Source organism: Xylona heveae (genome assembly GCF_001619985.1).
Source record: "Xylona heveae TC161 unplaced genomic scaffold L228scaffold_2, whole genome shotgun sequence".
Taxonomy (NCBI): domain Eukaryota; kingdom Fungi; phylum Ascomycota; class Xylonomycetes; order Xylonales; family Xylonaceae; genus Xylona; species Xylona heveae.
The window spans coordinates 1,684,160-1,701,845 of record NW_017264194.1 but is presented as its reverse complement, the minus strand read 5'-3'; the positions used below and the strand labels follow the sequence as shown (position 1 = coordinate 1,701,845).

The window sequence follows — 17,686 nt, the reverse complement described above, 5'->3', positions numbered from 1 at the left end:
TATAGGGGTGCAGCAAGTCCATTTATCCAGCAGCAAACCTGGATACGGACCGCAACTTTTCACCCCAAAACCAGAATATCCAAGGCGCCGGAATTCCCACCCCAATACTGATGAACGCTAGTACGCTATTTCCCCAGCCGTCGCCCAGTGCAGCATATAGGCTGGGTGCAAATAAGGGGAATGCAAACCCCGCGAGACTCCTCAACACAACAGCGGCAGCTATCCCACTTGCTGCGAACAGAGTATAGCTGTCAAGAATATACGTCTGCATACATTGCAGACAGACCATAGTTCCCACGAACAAGATGAAGACGCCAATGTTTGGCATGATCCAGTGAAGACGTGATTCGACCGACCAGCCGTACCAGAAGAGGCCTATCGGAATAAGTGCAGAGGCGACAAACATTAAAGGGACGCGGTATTCGGGTTTTCCGGGCGGGATGCCGATTGCTTTTGTTGTTGGTGAGGTTGAGGAGTTCATCACTCCGGACGTTTTGGTCGAGGACTTTGATTCACTAGCGATACCTTTGCTTTGTGCGTCAGGCGCAGAATTCTCAACATCGTTGCCGGTGCCGCGGCGACATAACCTTCGATAGATGCGGTCATTTAACTGGGCGGCACTCTGGGCACCAACATAAGCGCCTATGCCCAGAGAGAGGTAGTTGAGACCAGCAATGCCAACATTCTCCCCATATACGTCTTGCCATACGCGAGGGAAAGTTGACAAGATGAGATAGACTGTCCCAAAAAGATACGCCATGTAAATGGCAATGAGTTGAATAATGGGCTGGGTGGCGAGAAGTCGAAACGGTCTTATCATTGCTGATCCGAGCACCTTGGCCAATTTCTTTTCCGAGTCGAATGCTGTGTAGAGTCCTCCATTGCCCGTCTCTCTGCGCAGTCGTGCTGCCCGTGTCTTGAGAAGGACCGGAGCGTAGGTCTCTCGCAGGAACCACAGTCCAATAATTTGCACCACTCCTGCAACAATACTAGTCGCCCAGAATACCCACTTCCATGTTACCTTTTCTGCAATGAACCCGCCCGCTATCGGACCAACAACTGGCCCGAGAAGCGGCGCAAGAGCGTAAATTCCCATTGCTTTGCCGCGCTCGGAGCGGGACCAACAATCTCTGTTTGCGCGTCAATTCAAACAAATCAGTCGCATGCTCTGAAAGAAAAGTACTGCAACCACGGCTTGCATGCTTGCTTGCTTGCAGGTTTTGACGTACCCTAATACACCTCCACCAACAGCCAGTGGCGCACTCCCGCCTAATCCACTCAGAAAGCGGAACGCTATCATCTCCCCCTTGTTCGTCGCAAACCCGCATCCCAGATTCCAGGCCAGATAAAACGCATTACTCGCATGCAAGACGTACACTCTGCCAAACACCTCGGATAGCGGACCAAGCACCAGCGGGCCAATGGCATAAGCCAGTACGAAGATGGACATGCACAATGCCGCCTCGGTCTCGGAATGGATCCCCAGGTCTGCAGAAAGTTTGCCCAGCGCAGGCGCAATCATGGACGACGAGACGGGGGAGATGAATGTGTACAGGGAGACGACGAACGTTACTGCCCATTTTTGACCAAGTGACCAGTTTTGCGGGTTGCCAGGGTCGGATGGGCTGGACCATGTTACCTGCTCGTTGTAATGTATTAGTCTCTTGGGTAACATATATAATTGAGTAAAGATTATCATTTGGTTGCTGCATTTCGTAGTATTGACAACACTGTCAATAGACGGTGTGATAATACTCAAAACGTGCGAACACAATATGATATCAAAAAGCGAAGCATTCCAGGAATAGGGCATGCGGAAGTTGTTTTCTGCTTCCTTCCTTTTCATACAAGAATAACACGGTTCTGGAAAATTGCGTACCAAATTCGGGTCTTTACTCGGCATTCCGCCCTTCTCCTTCTCCTCTCCTGTCTGACTGGCGGTAGAAGTATTCCCATTTTCCTCCCGACCCTTCTCCTCCTCCGTCCCATCTTCACCTTCACTTATGTCACTTATATCACTCGCATCTCCACCAGGACGAGACGAATGTACTTGTGCTTGAGTAGGAATACCGCCCTGTATTTGTGCATCTTGCCCACGATGCGCCGATTGTGGATATTGATCTGGATTTTCCTCTGGATCTGGAGCTAGATTTGTATCTAGACGCCCCTCTTCCAAAGAAGATGCCGAGCTGTCGGAGCCATCAAAGGAGTCGGATACGCGATGCATTGTCGTTTGTCCTTTTTCTTTTTGTCCATCTTGTCCTAGTCCCTTTTGTACATTTTGTTCTTTTTGTCCTGCATGTAGACCCATTTCGTCCGAATGGATTGTACTTTTGTCTTGACTCCTCCGGATTGACTACCTCTGTATCCTATACTATGAAGTATGCCGTATGCCGTATGCCGGGGCCCCTTTTGCTTTCCAGGTAGGTGGTACTGATTGGTACTGATTGGTACTGCGTGTTGCTTCTTGGATTTTGTATTGGATACTGCGAATTTAGTCTTGTGTATGATGTATGATGTATGATGTATTGGGATTTGGTGTTGGTATTAGGTATTGTATTGGGATTTGGTATTGGGATGGGCATCTCTATTTATGTTTATTTCCATTCGTGTACTACATTTTTTTGCGGTAATACATTGTTTGGCAATTCCAGTGGCAATAGCAGTCGCAGTCGCAGTGGTAGTAGCAGTAGTGGTAGATTGTTTAGTCCTAGGGGTAGGAGTAATTCTACAAGTAATCTATTTTTTCGCCTTTCGGGTTTTGACAGTCAATTCATTGTCCGTGTCTACCTTGGGTAGATTTACTGTAACGTTTATGTGTGTACTTTGTGTGCGTTCAGAAAGTCGCGCGGGCCTATAAAGTAGTTTGAAGGTAATTTGCCCTGGGCACATTGTTGTTGTTAAACGCCGAAACAGCATCCGCGTACAAATTCAAGCTCAAAGCCAAGTACCTTTGTACGATATTCGGGTTTTGACATGTCGACTAACTCGCTAGCACGGTATCTTGATATCATTGACTCGTTAAAACCCGAGCCCTGTCCGGTAGCGCAGTTAGACCCCCAGGCCCGCTATTCATATACCTAATGTAGGTAAAGTGGATATAAAGATGGTGAGTGGGCGTAGGTCGTATAGGGATGAGGGTCACCAGTGTACGGAGTACGAGTATCGAGCTCGCGGATTTAGAGGGTCTATGGCTCCATGGCCCTGGGGCGACGAGAGGGTTAGAGGATACGACATGGACACACGACAGGCGAAGACGAAGACGAAGGCGAAGGGGAGGGTTAACATCAACGAATCAGCTATCTTTCGAACAGACAGACAGACATGGTACACGGTATAGATTTATATTAGATCGAAATATGAGTGCCACGCTGTCAGCGACCTCATGTGCCAGCAAGAGGAAATTGGAAATGGAAAAATACATATATCAAAACCCGCAGTTTCCCAAGTGTTAAGTGTTTTTGAAGGGGGGGGGACTGAAAGGGTTGCAAAAGATGGAAATGGAAATGGGAATGAGCATAAAAAACAAGAAAAATACTAGAAAAATGAGAAGGAAAAATAAAGGCACGAAAATACGAGGGAAATAAGAAATAAAAACAGGAAAACAGTGAATAAAAATGAGAAATAAGAACAAGAAACAAAAACCAAAACGAAAACGAAAACAAAATAATAAAAACAAGAATATAAACAAGAAATGATTATAAGACTAAGAACAAGAATAAAAAAAAGAGATATGGATAAATTTGAAGAATTTTAAAATGTCAATTCTTATATGCGTGCCTTGGGCTTTCAAATCTATAACTTTCTAATTGATAGCGTAGACTACTTTTGAAATTACTAAATAGTAAATATATATACCTGACCTCTAAATATGTAGACGGTAGGCCATGTGTCTAGTTACAGCGGGTTACGGGTATCATGAATGAATTACAAGTAGAAATGGTCTCCTGTTTCTAGGACATCTAATTTGTCGCCGACCTTGACGGTGCTCACTTTTTGGAATATAGTAGTTAGCTCACTTGTATACAGTATACCATATACACCACATTTGAAATGGGTTGGAAAATCACGACCACCCTTAACACACAAAAAGGAAAAGAAAATTATAGATAAAAGGAACAGAAAGGGTAGTAGGCAACAAGAGAAAGGGATAGGGGAGAGAGGGTTGATTGTAAATGAGAGAGAGAGAGAGAGAGAGAGAGAGAGAGAGAGAGAGAGAGAGAGAGAGAGAGAGGCGATTGGGAGGGACTTACACTGAGACGAAGCAACCATCATCATTCCCAAACAAGCATGCTTCGGCGACCCCTCGTCAATGCATCGATAGGCACGCAGCGTGCGATCTGGTTCGACTTTGTTCTTGACGCCAGTGTCGGGGTCGTTGTTCGGCAGCTTACAACGTGTCGTGCGGCAAGATACATGGAAGACGTCTTGGCCGATGCGAAGCTTCTTCCACGAGTCTTCGGCGTAGGCTTCGGGGCCGGTAACTGCAATGGGTTGTTAGCCTGTGGTTATCATGCCAGGAGAGTAAAGAAGAGGGACGTATTAAAGAAAGGGACGAATAGTAGAGAAAAGGGACGCATAGTAAAGAGAAGGACGTATACAAGGAACAGAGGCATAATGAACAACCTACCAATAATGTTTGGTCGGAAACGAAGGACACTAAGATTAGGGACTTGAGACTTGACACGCTCTCCAACGTCTCGTACACTGGCGAGGTTTTGGATGTGTAGGGGATACTTAGAATGTCAGCAAGTATAACGAATAGCGAATGAATGAAACTAGTAAAGCCTTCACCGGAGTACATACAGAATCAGCAAAGCCAGTAATGGGCTGGTACCCCAAATCATCGGCGCGCGGTGCGCACTTGAATACTTCTCTATAATGCTCCTTGTCTACGCGGAACAGGGAAAGAGACTCCGTCTCGCTGAGCCGGAGAAACTGGCCAAACTCACGCGGGACAACTCCATTGAGCTTTAGAGAAAGCGGCGAGTCCTTCCAAACAGTCATATTATCCCTCGTGAATCCTCTTGCTTTGATTTGCTCTGCAGTCGGATCTAGTGGGACTCTGAACGATTCCTGGGGAGCGCCGAAAAGGGAATCCAACAGCGTTCCAATGATGCCGTACCTCTTTCCGGGGAACTTGATCACCAGCACGCCGCCGCCCTGTACGTCTTGTGCTTTGAGCGAATAGCCCGGCGATGCCGGGTCTGGTACCCAGACTTCAGTCTCGACGAGCGCAAGCAGCGGGTGGTCGCGTTGCGTGATGAATTTCCAGTACATTTCCTTTTCTTTCCCGCCTTTTTTGGAGTCTATATTATCGTTTGGCTCAGAAGCTGTAGCAGCGGCAGCGGCAGCAGCAGCAGCAGCAACAGACGAACTTTGTGCCGGCCGCTCTTTCCACAACGCAAAGCAGAATTGTCTATCATATTGCATTCCCGTGCTGACCACCGTGCCACGATTGAGTTCGACTCCTCGACAGCTTTTGATCGGGTATATCCAGAGACTCTTGACTCTCCAGCGCTCGACGCCATTTTTGTCCTGGCCCGGTTCCTGCGCTTTGCCGTACTCGCTGTTATATTCGTCTGCGATATTGCTCTTCGCTCGGAGGCCTAGTTTTCGACATCCTCGCGGCTGGAGCTTTTGTCCTCTTCGCTGGGAAGATTCGAATGCAAATAAGACGATGATAGGCGCAGTCGCGACGATGAAGACAACTAGAAGGAACTTTTCCGTTGAAAGCTCGTATCGCGGTATGCTTCTAAGCAGTTGCGCAATCATGATGACTGACGGTAGCGGATGCGACAAGGCAGGGCGTGTGTAAAAAACCACGGACCTACCACGTGAATTGCCTCTACAGAGAAGTATTCCTAGCAATTGCGTCTGCTCTGCGGTATTAGTAGGGAAAATTAATCTCTGCCCCGCTGTAAATTTGACATTGAACCATGACTGGGGCAATTCTTGTCAAAGGGCGTCCGGTCAACTCTTATCGTAGGGAACGAGAGCTGCAATGATGTCGGCCCTGACTAATCGCGGATAAGGCTAAGTCTGATAATTAACTACCGCCAGATCGCGTTGCCGCGCGAAACACCGCTCTAAACGCGACAGCGATATTATGACTATCTATTGAACAGCAAGCAACGCGTGTTTTCCAACAATTTCTTCCCAAATGTATTGACTTTGCTCAGAATTTGTTTTGGTCTTGAGTAGGGAATCTCAACAAGTTACAATGCGGTAAACTATGCGGAAAAGCTGCCCGTTACTCCGTGTCCTGCCGTTGTATAAATGATCCTTCCGACATGATTACCTCTGCCGAGATGGAGAATCAGGACATTTCAAACTACTCTCCCCCTTCGGCGCGTAGGTTCTCAATCGCAGTTATTGCTCCAGGATGCATCGGTTGACATTTTATTAGATCGGCTCCCGACAATCTCGGCCTCGCAAGCACTGCAGGACAGAACAGCGCCGAAATCTAGGGCAATTTCTACCGGTTTACCTTCGCTCGACGCTGCTCTTCAGGGTGGCGGGCATGTATACCACCATCTGCAGGTGCCGCTTGCGAGAGGCATCTCGCGGGGACAGGTCACAGAGATATATGGGCCGCCGGGAGTGGGAAAGACAACATTTGCGTACGTAGACATTTTCAATTTGTCAACATTTTCAGCATTCGGATCTGAATATATATATGTATTACATGAGATGCACCTGGCTGACTGATCACCAATAGTACGCAAGTAGCTACGGATGCCCTTCGTTCAGGAGACCGTGTCAGTTGGATAGGTTAGTGTATGGTACGATGACCAGAGCGATTTGGTCTACACGGGCTTGCCGCCAGATCGCGAGACGAAATCGTAAATCTTACGTTCTTCTGCAGATACTTCATCGAAATTGCACGGGCCGCGGTTCAGACAGATCCTTTCAAGACATGTCCCAGCATCAGAACATCTACCCTCCGCACTATACGGCTCGGAAATGGATAATATGCTGGAACGATTCGAGTACTGGAAAGCGCCGAGGCTCGCTCACTTGTTTGCCTTGCTCATGCACCCGACCGGCTCATTTCCATCTGAAGGCTCAGGGTTGATTGTAATCGACTGTGTGTCAACGCTCTTTGATATCTCATTCCCTCGATCAGGCAATGAACGGGTGCCGACAAACAAGGATGGAACTCCGAAACCGAAAAAGGAGGTTGAAGCGCGACAATGGGCTTCTGGGCGCCGTTTTGCAGTCATGGGCGATTTGATCTCTAGATTGTCTAAATTAGCTGCACTCCGAAATGTTGCCGTCTTGCTTGTCAATCAGACAACAACTAGACTGAGGTTTGAAGGCAGTGCCAGGCTCGTTTCAATGCTCGGAGGCAATAATTGGGATGTCGGTATCTGGAGCCGTATTGTCTTGATTCGCGACTGGGGTACAATCCAAAGTGAAGATGGAGATGGCCATCGTATGCAGGGCATCCGATATGCTGGTGTCCAAAAAATAGCGCGGACAGTGCCTCGCGACGAGGTCTTTGCGCTCAAGGCCGTCCCATTTGTGATTAAGCAGGTATGGAACTGATAGCCCGGGAAAGAAAGAAAAAAAAAAGAATTGTTCGAGCTGACAGGCGCAGGACGGCATCCACGAAATCGAGACGAATCTTGCTCTACCTGACACGGCGCCCCCAGATATCCCAAGTGGGTCACAAAAAAGAAAGCACGATGAGATTGCTGATAGCCAGTCCGAAGATGGAGACATGGGCTCTGACGAGGACTACGGATGGGTCGATGAAGATGAGATAATTACAGAAAACGAAGCCGCCAATGCACATGCAGCAGAAGCAATGGAGCGTGGTCCAATCACCCAGGAAACATGATCAAGAGTACCATGCTTGCAATTCCTTATTTACTTCTTTGGAGCTGCCGGGCAGCTATTTCGCTGTATCGTATAAGGCCATTTGCGGCGCAGCATTAGTCACGGGGCAGCATCAACCAGCTACCCTGGGCTAACGAATAGTTAAGCGAAGGAAATGGAATTGAACACACTACTCCCTTCGTCCGAAACGGGCCCGAACGAACCCCTCTATTCCGAGGGCTCCGTAATGGACCCGAGAGGGTCCGCCACATCAACCAACCATACAATTAAGAAATAGTGTGTAAGGCATTGCCAAATTACTGGTACGCGAGAACCCTGTACGGAATAGGTCCATTCTGGCTGTGAAAATCGACAAGGATGTCAGGCCGCCAATCATTTTGGATTTGCTACGAGTAGAGCAGCCCTGGCCAACCTGAACAAGGATGCTACTCATACATCTGCAGGCAGGCGCCAACGATAGATTGCCTGACCTCTCCGGCTCAGTCAATTGAGGCTCAGGGGACGACCTTGGCAGAGCCAGGCTTCTTCTGGTGAGATGTCGCGGTGGCTGGGCTTTAAAATGGAAAGGAAACACATGTTGTGGGTAGCTATTTTTTTTTTTTTTTTTTTTTTTTAATTTCAAGTCCAGAGAAGATCGCGAACGAATCAAGATTATTCGGAAGACACGTATCGGACAAGTCATGGCACGGCCAACTCCTCGTGGGCTCTCTTTTACATTGCAGCCTGACGGTACAATATTGTCGGCATTTATTGAAAATGGAGAGATTGTTGTCCAGCAACCGCTTCCTGACAGAGTAACTCTTCGGAAGTGGGTCGATACTTTGCTGGAAATGGAGGAGACGATTGGCTGCTTGGAGGATATAAATTTTGACTTGGATGTTTCCAACCAACTGTCACTCTCGACAACAACAGCAACAACCAGTGCATCACCCTACCTCATGACCCCAGATTCTACGACGAGCCTGATGGATGGCTATTTCGGCAGCAATTTGGAGCCACCTTCTTGCGAACAAGGGCCCTATTCAAATATGCAATTGCAGCCAGGGAATTCTCAATGGGTTCCCACTTTGGAAGCGTCTCCGATGGCTACGTCAATAGCAAACTCGCTTGTATACGCTTCTCAATCCGTAAACGCACACCGAACCTCTGGGTCAGTTCAGCACTGCTGCTCTCATGCAACAACCAAACATAACTGCCCCGACTGGAGCTCTAAGCGAATGACGAGACTCCAGAATCAACTGTCTGCTATTTGCAACCAACCTACTCCAGCAATGGCGGAGCACAATGCACAGGTCGACGGCTTATACAATGGTTCATATCTTACAGTACCACTACATGGAATGTCGAGCGTGCAATTTGCGCGAGCTCTAAGTCGGCTTGGAAATGTCTCCAATACGTTGGGTTTTATTTACGGTCTGCTTAGCTGGGAAATTTTCAAAAGAGAAGAGGAGAGAATCATCAAAGAGGAACGAGTTTCGCCAGTTCTTGCTGCGAAAAAGGTTCGATTTTCCTTCCTTTGTTGTTGTTGTTGTCATTTTCGTTGCGGATGGGTTCTCACATTGGATATTTTGTTTGCAGGTAAACCGTCAGATGTCGGAGCTTCTGAAACACCCAGGAAAGGCCAAGGACTGGGCTAGCGATGGCCGTAAGGCGGCAAAGCTTGTTTTTGGTATTCTAGAGGGATACAGTACAGCCGTGCGGTCCTTTGCTCTTTTCTTGCTCGGCAATTCCTGCAGCCTTGACAGCATGCTCAAGATTGCCCACTTTCCTGTCATTCGGGAACATTTTCAAATGAGCTTTGCACAGATCGTTGCAGAAAAGCAACCGCAGTGGGAGGCTTTGGCTGCCAACGATTACAAGGTGTTTGACTATGCCGAATTTCTCCGACTTCGCGGACCCCCAGCGGAAACGTACATTTTCCCCACGATAGTCGTCAAGTTGAATTGAGGCTGACCTTTCGAATAGGGGTGCCCGATCTGACCACATCCTCATGGACCTGAACACGAGAAACATGACTCCTGTTTCCCCATATCTCGAGGCGTCGAACACCGATCGTCATGATCCGATCCTTCCATTGCCCGACGACCTACTTGCTAATCCATTCCATTACGCTGGCATTGATCTCGATGTATGACTGATGCTTGTAATGCATGACCTAACTTTTTCAACTCTTTTTGAATACCCCCCTTCTGTTTTTTTCCGTGCCGGGCAATCCTCTCCAGTATAGATTAGGCAATAGAAATTTGAATTATCGTTAGAGCTGTCAAGTCAATCGGAAAGAAGCAGAGAATACTCCAGCCCAGAAAGTGCGCTTACTGGTACCTCGTTTCATTACTAAACTGGAACGGGGATTACTAAGGTATCTTGAATACAGCTCACTTGACCAAAACTAACGTTACTCTGTAAATTCTGACAGAAAATGGACTGAAAGCGAGACTCGCTTTGGCCCAAAGATACTCCGTAGCTAGGTAGGTACTTACTCCGTATGCCAGCTTTAGTCAAGCGAGAATCCCCACAAAGGTTGATCCGCGAGAAGGACGGACTCGGCACTCTGTCTCCCACTCTGGGGCTGTAGTTGGAGCACTTAGCATCGGCATAGTAAAAAGCTATTTCCCTAGCATTTGCATGGATTCATGCATTAGTCGCGCGACCTCCTCAAAGGGTCTGATCCCACTCTCCCTGTGTGGCTTCCTAGGTCAAGCTGCTAAACGATTGGCCTAACTAACTATATGGAACCCTGGTAAAGGGACCCTCTGGGATGTGTAGACGACTTGAAATTTATTGTTAACATACAACGTAATGGCTGCTGAGCCCTCTCTAATATTTTCAATCTCGAATTGCATTATTTTTTTTTCCAAATCTTACATTTCAGATCTCGATTATTAGACTATGCATGAGGACTAAATCCTTTAAGGCAATACCACAATATCACTGCATGACCTTCTCCCCTCCCCGAAAATGTAAATGACGGCCTACGAATTGTAATACTAGTATTATAACAGACAAATAGTATCATTCATTCTTAACAACCTCATTCGAAACAATAGGAGGTCATTTTAGAGTAGCTACTAATCGTGAATTAGGGGTTGCTAAACCTCTCTAGTGAGCGATTTTTGTTTTTGACCTCGGGAATCGTACCACCGTTCGGCCTGGTCCCTCGCATGGGCCGACCCGTGGCGCCCATCGTTCGCCCGCTTCAAAGCTAGTCAACCTGCTTTAGCGTGAGGCTGCAATTCCACACGCATTAATAAAATAAGCATGTAATAATTCCTAAATAACCCCCCACCCCGTTTACCCACAAACCCCGACTTTTCCCCACCATGCACCTACAGTATTGTGATGGTGGTGGTTGTTGTTGTTGTTGTTGTTGTTGGCAGTAGAGGCCCCAGGCCCCGACACAACAGATGGCCTATAGCCTGGAGGACTGGCTTGACCAACGATTTAGCTCTACAGCACTAAAATACCCCGCCTAGCTTTAGTTAGTTTTTAAAGCTATAGTACGGAAACAGTTGGTGAGATAGCTGACATTCCTTACCTCCCCTTCACTTCCTCCATTCCATCATAATTAACTGACGGATTTAAGGCTATATAACAACAATGGGAAATGGTCCTGGCATGACAATACAATTTAAGACCGAAAAAAAAAAAATAATAATATGATTTTCATAGTCTTTAGTTTGAGGAATTTCATTTGTCAAACCGCCAAGGGGCAAAGCCGTAGTAATTATAGCTCTATTATTGAAGATCGATGTATTGTGAGATTAGATCGGTGACGATTCGCTCCAGTCCCCTGAATTTCCACCCGAAAGTCACTTCGGTGTCAGATGAATCAATCGGAAGAGGAAATGACGCCTGCTCGCCCAAGATAGTAATGCGACCGTTGCGAATCTCCTCAGGAAATCGTTTCTGAATAATGCTTGGAATTTCCTCATAAGCACCTGGTATGCTTGCAATGAAACTCCGACATTCCCCCGATCCCACGATATCTGCTTTTTGTAACGACTCGACTTGTAGGCGGGCCACATCATGGACATCTACAACCGCCCGCATCATCTTGGGAAACGGTGATGCTTGGCCCTTGACAATCGTATTGAGGACCAGCCGGTTGGTGGTATTGAACAAGCCATCTTGATCCTTCCCCAGACACTCCGCTCTGCCCATGACCCAGGATGGATGGATATTGACGACGCTAAATTGCGGCTTGTGGTTTCTCATCCACGTCTCGGTCGCCTCAAGAGACGCCACTTTGGAGGCTATATAGGCGATCCCCGCGTGCGGGAAAGGCGGGCTCATCAGTGGCACGCGGCTGGTGGGAGTGAATGGATGCGTTGGATCTGCGCGCTCCAGCCCCATGAAGATCTTCGGCGATACAAAGGCCACTACCGAACTGGTGATAACGACACGTTCGACCGAGGGGGCTATTGCCGCCGCTTCCAGGATTTCGAGGGTTCCCCGTCTGGCAGGGACGAGAAAATCGGCCTCGGCATCGAGATGGCCTGGCTGAGTGGGCGGGAGAGGCGATGCGACATGGATTACATACTTGATCCCAACGATAGCTTGGTGGAACGCCTGTGGGGCCGCCTGGTCTGGCACGACAACAATTGCTACGCGCGGGGCTGGGACATTGTCGGCGAGCAGGTACGATTGCAATGCTGGCTTGGACAAGAGAGCCTGTCCTTTAGCCTCACTGCGGACCACGCATCGCACTTGAAACCCAGCCTGCAGGGCATCGAGGAGTGTTTGAAAGCCGATAAAGCCCGTGGCCCCGGTCAACAGAATCACTTTCTGAATGGCTGTGGACATCGCTGTGTGCCCCCGTGGTTTATTTGGTTTTCACTTTGTCTGCGCGCTGTATCGATATGGCCGAATTACGCCTTGTATAGAGAATTCATCTACATGATATATTCGTCTGGACCTGTCGCTCAATGTCGATAGAAGGGATAAGAGTTTTGCATGGTAACATAGCTCCGTGAGAAGAGCAAAAGTCGGCAAGTTACCACCAACTCCGTGCGAAACACGGAGCCCAAATGGGATTAGATCAGGGCCCCAAAATAATACGGTTGATCGATTTTGATCCGACTCCTCTCGCCGTTTTGAAATATTCTCCCTACAAGTAACCAATCTCACGAGCCTTACCGTAACGCCCGAAGTCATCGGTAGGTCGGTCTGACGGGGCTTGTACAGTATCTGTACGCACCAATAACTACTAGGGAGGCCCTGTAAAGGCGTTCAAAGGCGTGTCCCCTGGCCCACATGTCGAGGATAAAATGGCATGGCCACTTTTCAGAGAGCCATTCCCTCTGTCACTTCTGTTTCTCCTTCGCCCCTCTTCCCAAATATTATCGCCAGAATGTCAAATCCACACGTATTCCCATGGAAAACCGCTGCAGCTATCGTTGCAGTTGGCGTCTATGGGATTGTCTCCGAGCTCCGTAGCGAAACCTTTGTGGAATCGACAAAGCCCTGCGAGGCAATGGGCAGGCAAAGACCAGGCTTTGGTCCTGGTGGAAGCATGGGCTTTCTGACTTTGCGCCTGGAGAGCTCCCAGCAAGTGAATGACAACACAAAACGTCTTCGCTTCCAACTCCCAGACCCGAATTCCAACGCTGGTCTGGGATTGACTTGTAAGATCCCCGGCTTTCCGCAGGCATGCTTGATTCATCTCAGCGTTTTTAATTTCCAGCTTCATTTACAAAGTAGCAAACGAACCGTATGGCTGATCCATCCTCTAGCATTCATTCTGACATTCCATAAGCCCGCAAATGGTTGGCTCCCAGTGATTCGACCCTATACCCCAATTAATAATTTCGGTCAGTGAACAATTGCATGCTTCTAAAATGGTTCTCTACCTCGAAATCGCTGACCTTCCGGTTCAGCTGAGCCTGGCTACATTGAACTGCTGGTTAAGAAGTACCCTAATGGGAGAGCAAGCTCCTATCTGCATTCTCTCAAGCCTGGCGACACGCTGAACATTCGCGCTCCTATGAATGGCTTCAAATGGACACCCAATGAGTTTGAGTCGGTCAACCTCATCGCAGGTGGCGCTGGCATTACGCCCATGTTTCAACTGATTCAAGGAATTCTGAAAAACCCCGAAGATCGGACCAATATCAAGTTGATATTCGGCGTCAACTCGGACAAAGACCTAGTCCTGAAAGACGAATTGGATGCCTTCGAAAAAGGGTTTCCCGACCGTTTTAAGGTTGTCTACACGGTTTCAAATCCTGCCGAGGGATCGCCATTCCGCGAGGGTAAAGTGACGAAGGAATTGTTGCGGACAGAATTGATTGGCGCCAAAGATGGCCAGGCGACGAAAATTTTCCTCTGTGGACCTCCACCTATGGAGGCCTCTATACTCGGACATAAGGGCTGGCTTTCGACTCAGAAGGGCGCTTTGGAGGAACTTGGTTACCCCTCAGGCAAGGTTCACAAGTTCTGACCCGTTTCGGTTTTGCTTTCTCGATTTTGATCTTCAGCTTCGATATTCACAGTAGACAAAATAATGAGCGACCTGAATCAATCACTGTTCTCGATATACGTATATTTGGCGCGCTGGGTCGGTGCGGGAATCTTGCCCAAGGAGGGGGGCTTCTTCACCAAGTTGACTGGAAGTAACCGTAGAAACCTGAAACAGCGACTGCAAGTATGAGGCAATAAAAAAGCGCTGCATTTTCAGGTGGGAAAACTCACCTACTTCGATAACTGAGATCTAATTTGAATCGCCCCATTTAGCATCCGGCGGACATAGCTTGCTGATGGAATATAATTTATACAGTGTACCAAGTATGCGATGTAGGGAACGAGTAATGAAAAAGTGCAATTGATTGTAAAGTACTGCAGCGAGTAGATATAGCAGCGGCCACGTGAAGGGGTATGCGCGGGAAAAACCTAACATGAATATAGAATAGGCAGACCGGTGCAGCGTAGAAAGCTCGTGGATCCTTCCCTTCTTCTTTAAAGGCGCACTGTACAAGCTAAAATTTATTACGCGAGACGTTCAAGTTGCTCCATCGTGTGCGTCGCCAAAACATATCTATATCTGGAGGATACAGACCCTCCGAGCCGGATGCTCAATATCTAAGGTGTTTGAGGCAAGGGAACACAGTTAAGAAGCTTTCCTCAATTGAGTAAGAAATTTAACAAAACGCCCAAAAGTACCGACGGGTCAAAGAAAATGGCCTACTAAACCATGCCACGTGAGGTCTCATGGATAATACTCGTCAACCTCTCCAGACCAAGCTATTTTCTTAGTAAGAGAAGATAGAGACCGCTTGCTTGGTGTCAGCAGTGGGAGGCTTGATCTGAGTGTGTGCCACATCAATGAGGCCTAGGTCACCGTGCTTCAAGTGAGGAACCATTCCATCGATAATATCAACACTGAAATTATCGATGTGGATCAAATCCTCGGTTCGGATGGCATTCCTGGCCCTCATGGTTGTCAGAATACGTTGCTCATCTGCCGAAAGAGTCTGCTCAAGCAGTGCCGACTTTTTCGGATTACCGCCAGCAGAAGAGCCATTGGATAGCTTGTCGAAAATCACCTCTCGCTGCTCCCGAGGGGCCGGATAGAAAGCCTTCATGCAGAAGTCAATGGTTTGGGAGATTTCGGCTGCGGTGAGGTTGTTCGTCACATCTGCAGTACCTTGGATGACTAGAGGGCATGGAGTTAGAAAACATTCCGCAGATTCAAATTAGAGGGGCAAGCTTACTGGGCTTGAACATGGAGAAAGCTTGGTCGAAGCTCTGCTCATCCCAGTCGCCGATGACCGGTTCCTCTGGTACTGTGATCTGCTTCAGAGCACTCATGACGACGACTAGGAAGCGAGTATAACCCGTTCCGACCTTGCTGGAATGCCACTTGGCGGCATCAACTTCCTTTAACTGACCCCTCTTGGCCGCACAGATGGTAGTGGCAGCCGAGAGACCAGAGGCGAGAGCCAGATGGACACCAGAGGAGAAATAGGGATCAATAAAGCACCCTGCGTCGCCTGCAATGCGGATATATGGGGTCGCATAGGTCGAGGCGCTGTATGACCAATCGGAAGCTGATTTAACCTCAGACACGAGATTTGCATCAGAGACGAGGTCCCATGTTTCGGGGGTGGACTTCAGAGTATCGAGGTAAAAGCGCCCGGTCGATGCGTCCTCCATGGCCTTCTTCTTGGTGGCAGCAGTAGCCTGGTTCATAACGACACCCACAGACGTTCTATTGTTGTGCAGAGGGATTGTCCAAACCCAACCACTGGCATCTGAGTCCAAAGAATGTAAAGTCAGCTCCCGGAACAGATAGTAGCAAGGGGAGATGGAGCAATAAGACAATGAACACGTACCCTGCAATGCCTCAAAGAAAGGCTGGCCTTCTCTCTGAGTTCCAGGAGCATGCACCTTTGCATTCTCCCAATAGCCCCAGTTGGCAATATTCTTCAACCCCTGGTTATACTTGCGATTCTTGTAGTACTTGGTGCTCACCAAGCCAGCACGACCACTGGCGTCAATGAGATACTCAAAATTTATGGTCCCAGAGGTTCCATCCTTGCGCAACCACTGGGCAGAGACAGGGCGTCCGGGGTTGGGAAGTTGCGAGTCACTCTCACCGTCGAGTTCACCCAAGGGTTTGAATTCAATCGACGAAACCTTGACACCATCAAAGGCCTTTGCACCACATTGGCGGGCATGTTGGAACATCAGGTTATCCGCTTCAGCACGATCGACATTCCAGGCATAGGCATCAGGGCCACCCGCGGCCACAAAATCGGTGTCTGGTTTAAAGCATAAGCTTTGGAATTAGGAGAGCAGGCAGCCGGTACCACTTACAAGCCTCGGGGAACGAATTGAGTTTGAAGGCAGCACCTTTCTATTGCACATTGCGCTGGAATATCAGTCCTCAACTCAATAGATTCTCGACAGCTTGAACAGCGCAGACTCCACCTTTTGCACGAATCCATGGTTTACAAAGGTCTCGTCCAGATCGATAAAGCGGAGGAAGTGACGCATTGACGGAAGCATACTCTCGCCAATGTGGTATCTAAGTTTTGCTTAGCTAAGTCCGGTGGGGTTTCCAGCCTTCGGGCCGCCATCGGTTGGACCCACCGTGGAAAGACATCGGCCTCCAACAGCACAGTGCTGATCCCTTCACGCGCCAGCACCGACGCCGCATAGGAGCCTGCCGGGCCACCACCCACCACCAAAACGCTGGTCTCTTGGGGAATCGACATTCTTCTATTTTTGAATAAATAATGCAAGATGTGACAATGTTGAGAATTGCTGGCGATGAAAGAGATTACTGATATCGATTCAATGCTCTGTCTTTTCGACTTTTGCTTCTACTAGATATATTCTATCTATGTATTTCCTGACATCTCGCAGCAGCCACAGGGTTACGACGTACAAGGACGGCGTTCTTAGCACGGAGAGAATTCAGATGTGGATCTTCGTTAGCACTACTGGTACTGCACCATGCATGTGCATGAAAATAATGGGTTAGAACACGGTGGGCCCCTGTGAGGACCTTACCTGTCTGTGTATTAACTTATTACGGGCTTTAGGGATCTGCCCCAAGTACGGATAACCCACAACAATTTCATGGGCATGAACTCTGTTACATGGGGTCCCTTATGAATAGCTAAAGCGAGGACTGAATTTTGAAACGTTTCTTCTATTTGTGCGAAGGATGCGATGACTCTCTTTTCCCGCCCAAGTTTTCTTTTAACAGATGGGACTCTCTTCCCAATTTGTGAGCTTCTCCAGAACGCACTTCGAACCAAGGTCATAACTTCACCTGAAAATCTTGGCGACTGTTCCATCCTGTACGAACTTTCAAAGATTAACATACGACATTGTC

General features: G+C 48.2%; 7 protein-coding genes across 7 annotated transcripts; 3 read left to right on the top strand and 4 right to left on the bottom strand.

Moving 5' to 3' along the window:
• Window positions 1-22: 22 nt before the first annotated feature.
• Window positions 23-2,227, bottom strand: L228DRAFT_265822 (MFS general substrate transporter; the record flags this gene model as incomplete). The annotated part of the gene is made up of 3 exons (XM_018334770.1): window positions 23-1,130; window positions 1,230-1,639; window positions 1,880-2,227. The coding sequence occupies 3 exons, from the start codon at window positions 2,225-2,227 to the stop codon at window positions 23-25; spliced, it is 1,866 nt and encodes a 621-aa protein (XP_018190907.1).
• A 1,548-nt stretch (window positions 2,228-3,775) lies between these two features.
• L228DRAFT_244169 (hypothetical protein) lies at window positions 3,776-5,945 on the bottom strand. Its single transcript, XM_018331858.1, has 4 exons — window positions 4,807-5,945; window positions 4,631-4,736; window positions 4,254-4,484; window positions 3,776-3,992 (listed from the first exon to the last, which is right to left on the bottom strand). Exons 1-4 carry the CDS (start codon window positions 5,773-5,775, stop codon window positions 3,928-3,930), a joined length of 1,371 nt encoding a protein of 456 aa, XP_018190906.1. The 5' UTR covers window positions 5,776-5,945; the 3' UTR covers window positions 3,776-3,927.
• Window positions 5,946-6,571: 626 nt separating this feature from the next.
• Window positions 6,572-7,856, top strand: L228DRAFT_244167 (hypothetical protein). Its single transcript, XM_018331857.1, has 2 exons — window positions 6,572-7,539; window positions 7,604-7,856. The coding sequence occupies exons 1-2, from the start codon at window positions 6,967-6,969 to the stop codon at window positions 7,844-7,846; spliced, it is 816 nt and encodes a 271-aa protein (XP_018190905.1). The 5' UTR covers window positions 6,572-6,966; the 3' UTR covers window positions 7,847-7,856.
• Window positions 7,857-8,466: 610 nt separating this feature from the next.
• Window positions 8,467-10,146, top strand: L228DRAFT_244165 (hypothetical protein). The gene is made up of 3 exons (XM_018331856.1): window positions 8,467-9,344; window positions 9,424-9,755; window positions 9,811-10,146. The coding sequence occupies exons 1-3, from the start codon at window positions 8,526-8,528 to the stop codon at window positions 9,977-9,979; spliced, it is 1,320 nt and encodes a 439-aa protein (XP_018190904.1). The 5' UTR covers window positions 8,467-8,525; the 3' UTR covers window positions 9,980-10,146.
• A 1,434-nt stretch (window positions 10,147-11,580) lies between these two features.
• Window positions 11,581-12,648, bottom strand: L228DRAFT_236453 (NAD(P)-binding protein; the record flags this gene model as incomplete). The annotated part of the gene is made up of 1 exon (XM_018330831.1): window positions 11,581-12,648. One exon carries the CDS (start codon window positions 12,646-12,648, stop codon window positions 11,581-11,583), a length of 1,068 nt encoding a protein of 355 aa, XP_018190903.1.
• Window positions 12,649-13,357: 709 nt separating this feature from the next.
• L228DRAFT_208152 (oxidoreductase NAD-binding domain-containing protein) lies at window positions 13,358-14,284 on the top strand (the record flags this gene model as incomplete). The annotated part of the gene is made up of 3 exons (XM_018329751.1): window positions 13,358-13,469; window positions 13,578-13,655; window positions 13,722-14,284. 3 exons carry the CDS (start codon window positions 13,358-13,360, stop codon window positions 14,282-14,284), a joined length of 753 nt encoding a protein of 250 aa, XP_018190902.1.
• Window positions 14,285-14,916: 632 nt separating this feature from the next.
• On the bottom strand, window positions 14,917-17,402 carry L228DRAFT_67442 (FAD/NAD(P)-binding domain-containing protein). Its single transcript, XM_018336819.1, has 6 exons — window positions 16,936-17,402; window positions 16,774-16,870; window positions 16,660-16,699; window positions 16,176-16,604; window positions 15,555-16,094; window positions 14,917-15,496 (listed from the first exon to the last, which is right to left on the bottom strand). Exons 1-6 carry the CDS (start codon window positions 17,058-17,060, stop codon window positions 15,093-15,095), a joined length of 1,635 nt encoding a protein of 544 aa, XP_018190901.1. The 5' UTR covers window positions 17,061-17,402; the 3' UTR covers window positions 14,917-15,092.
• Window positions 17,403-17,686: the final 284 nt, after the last annotated feature.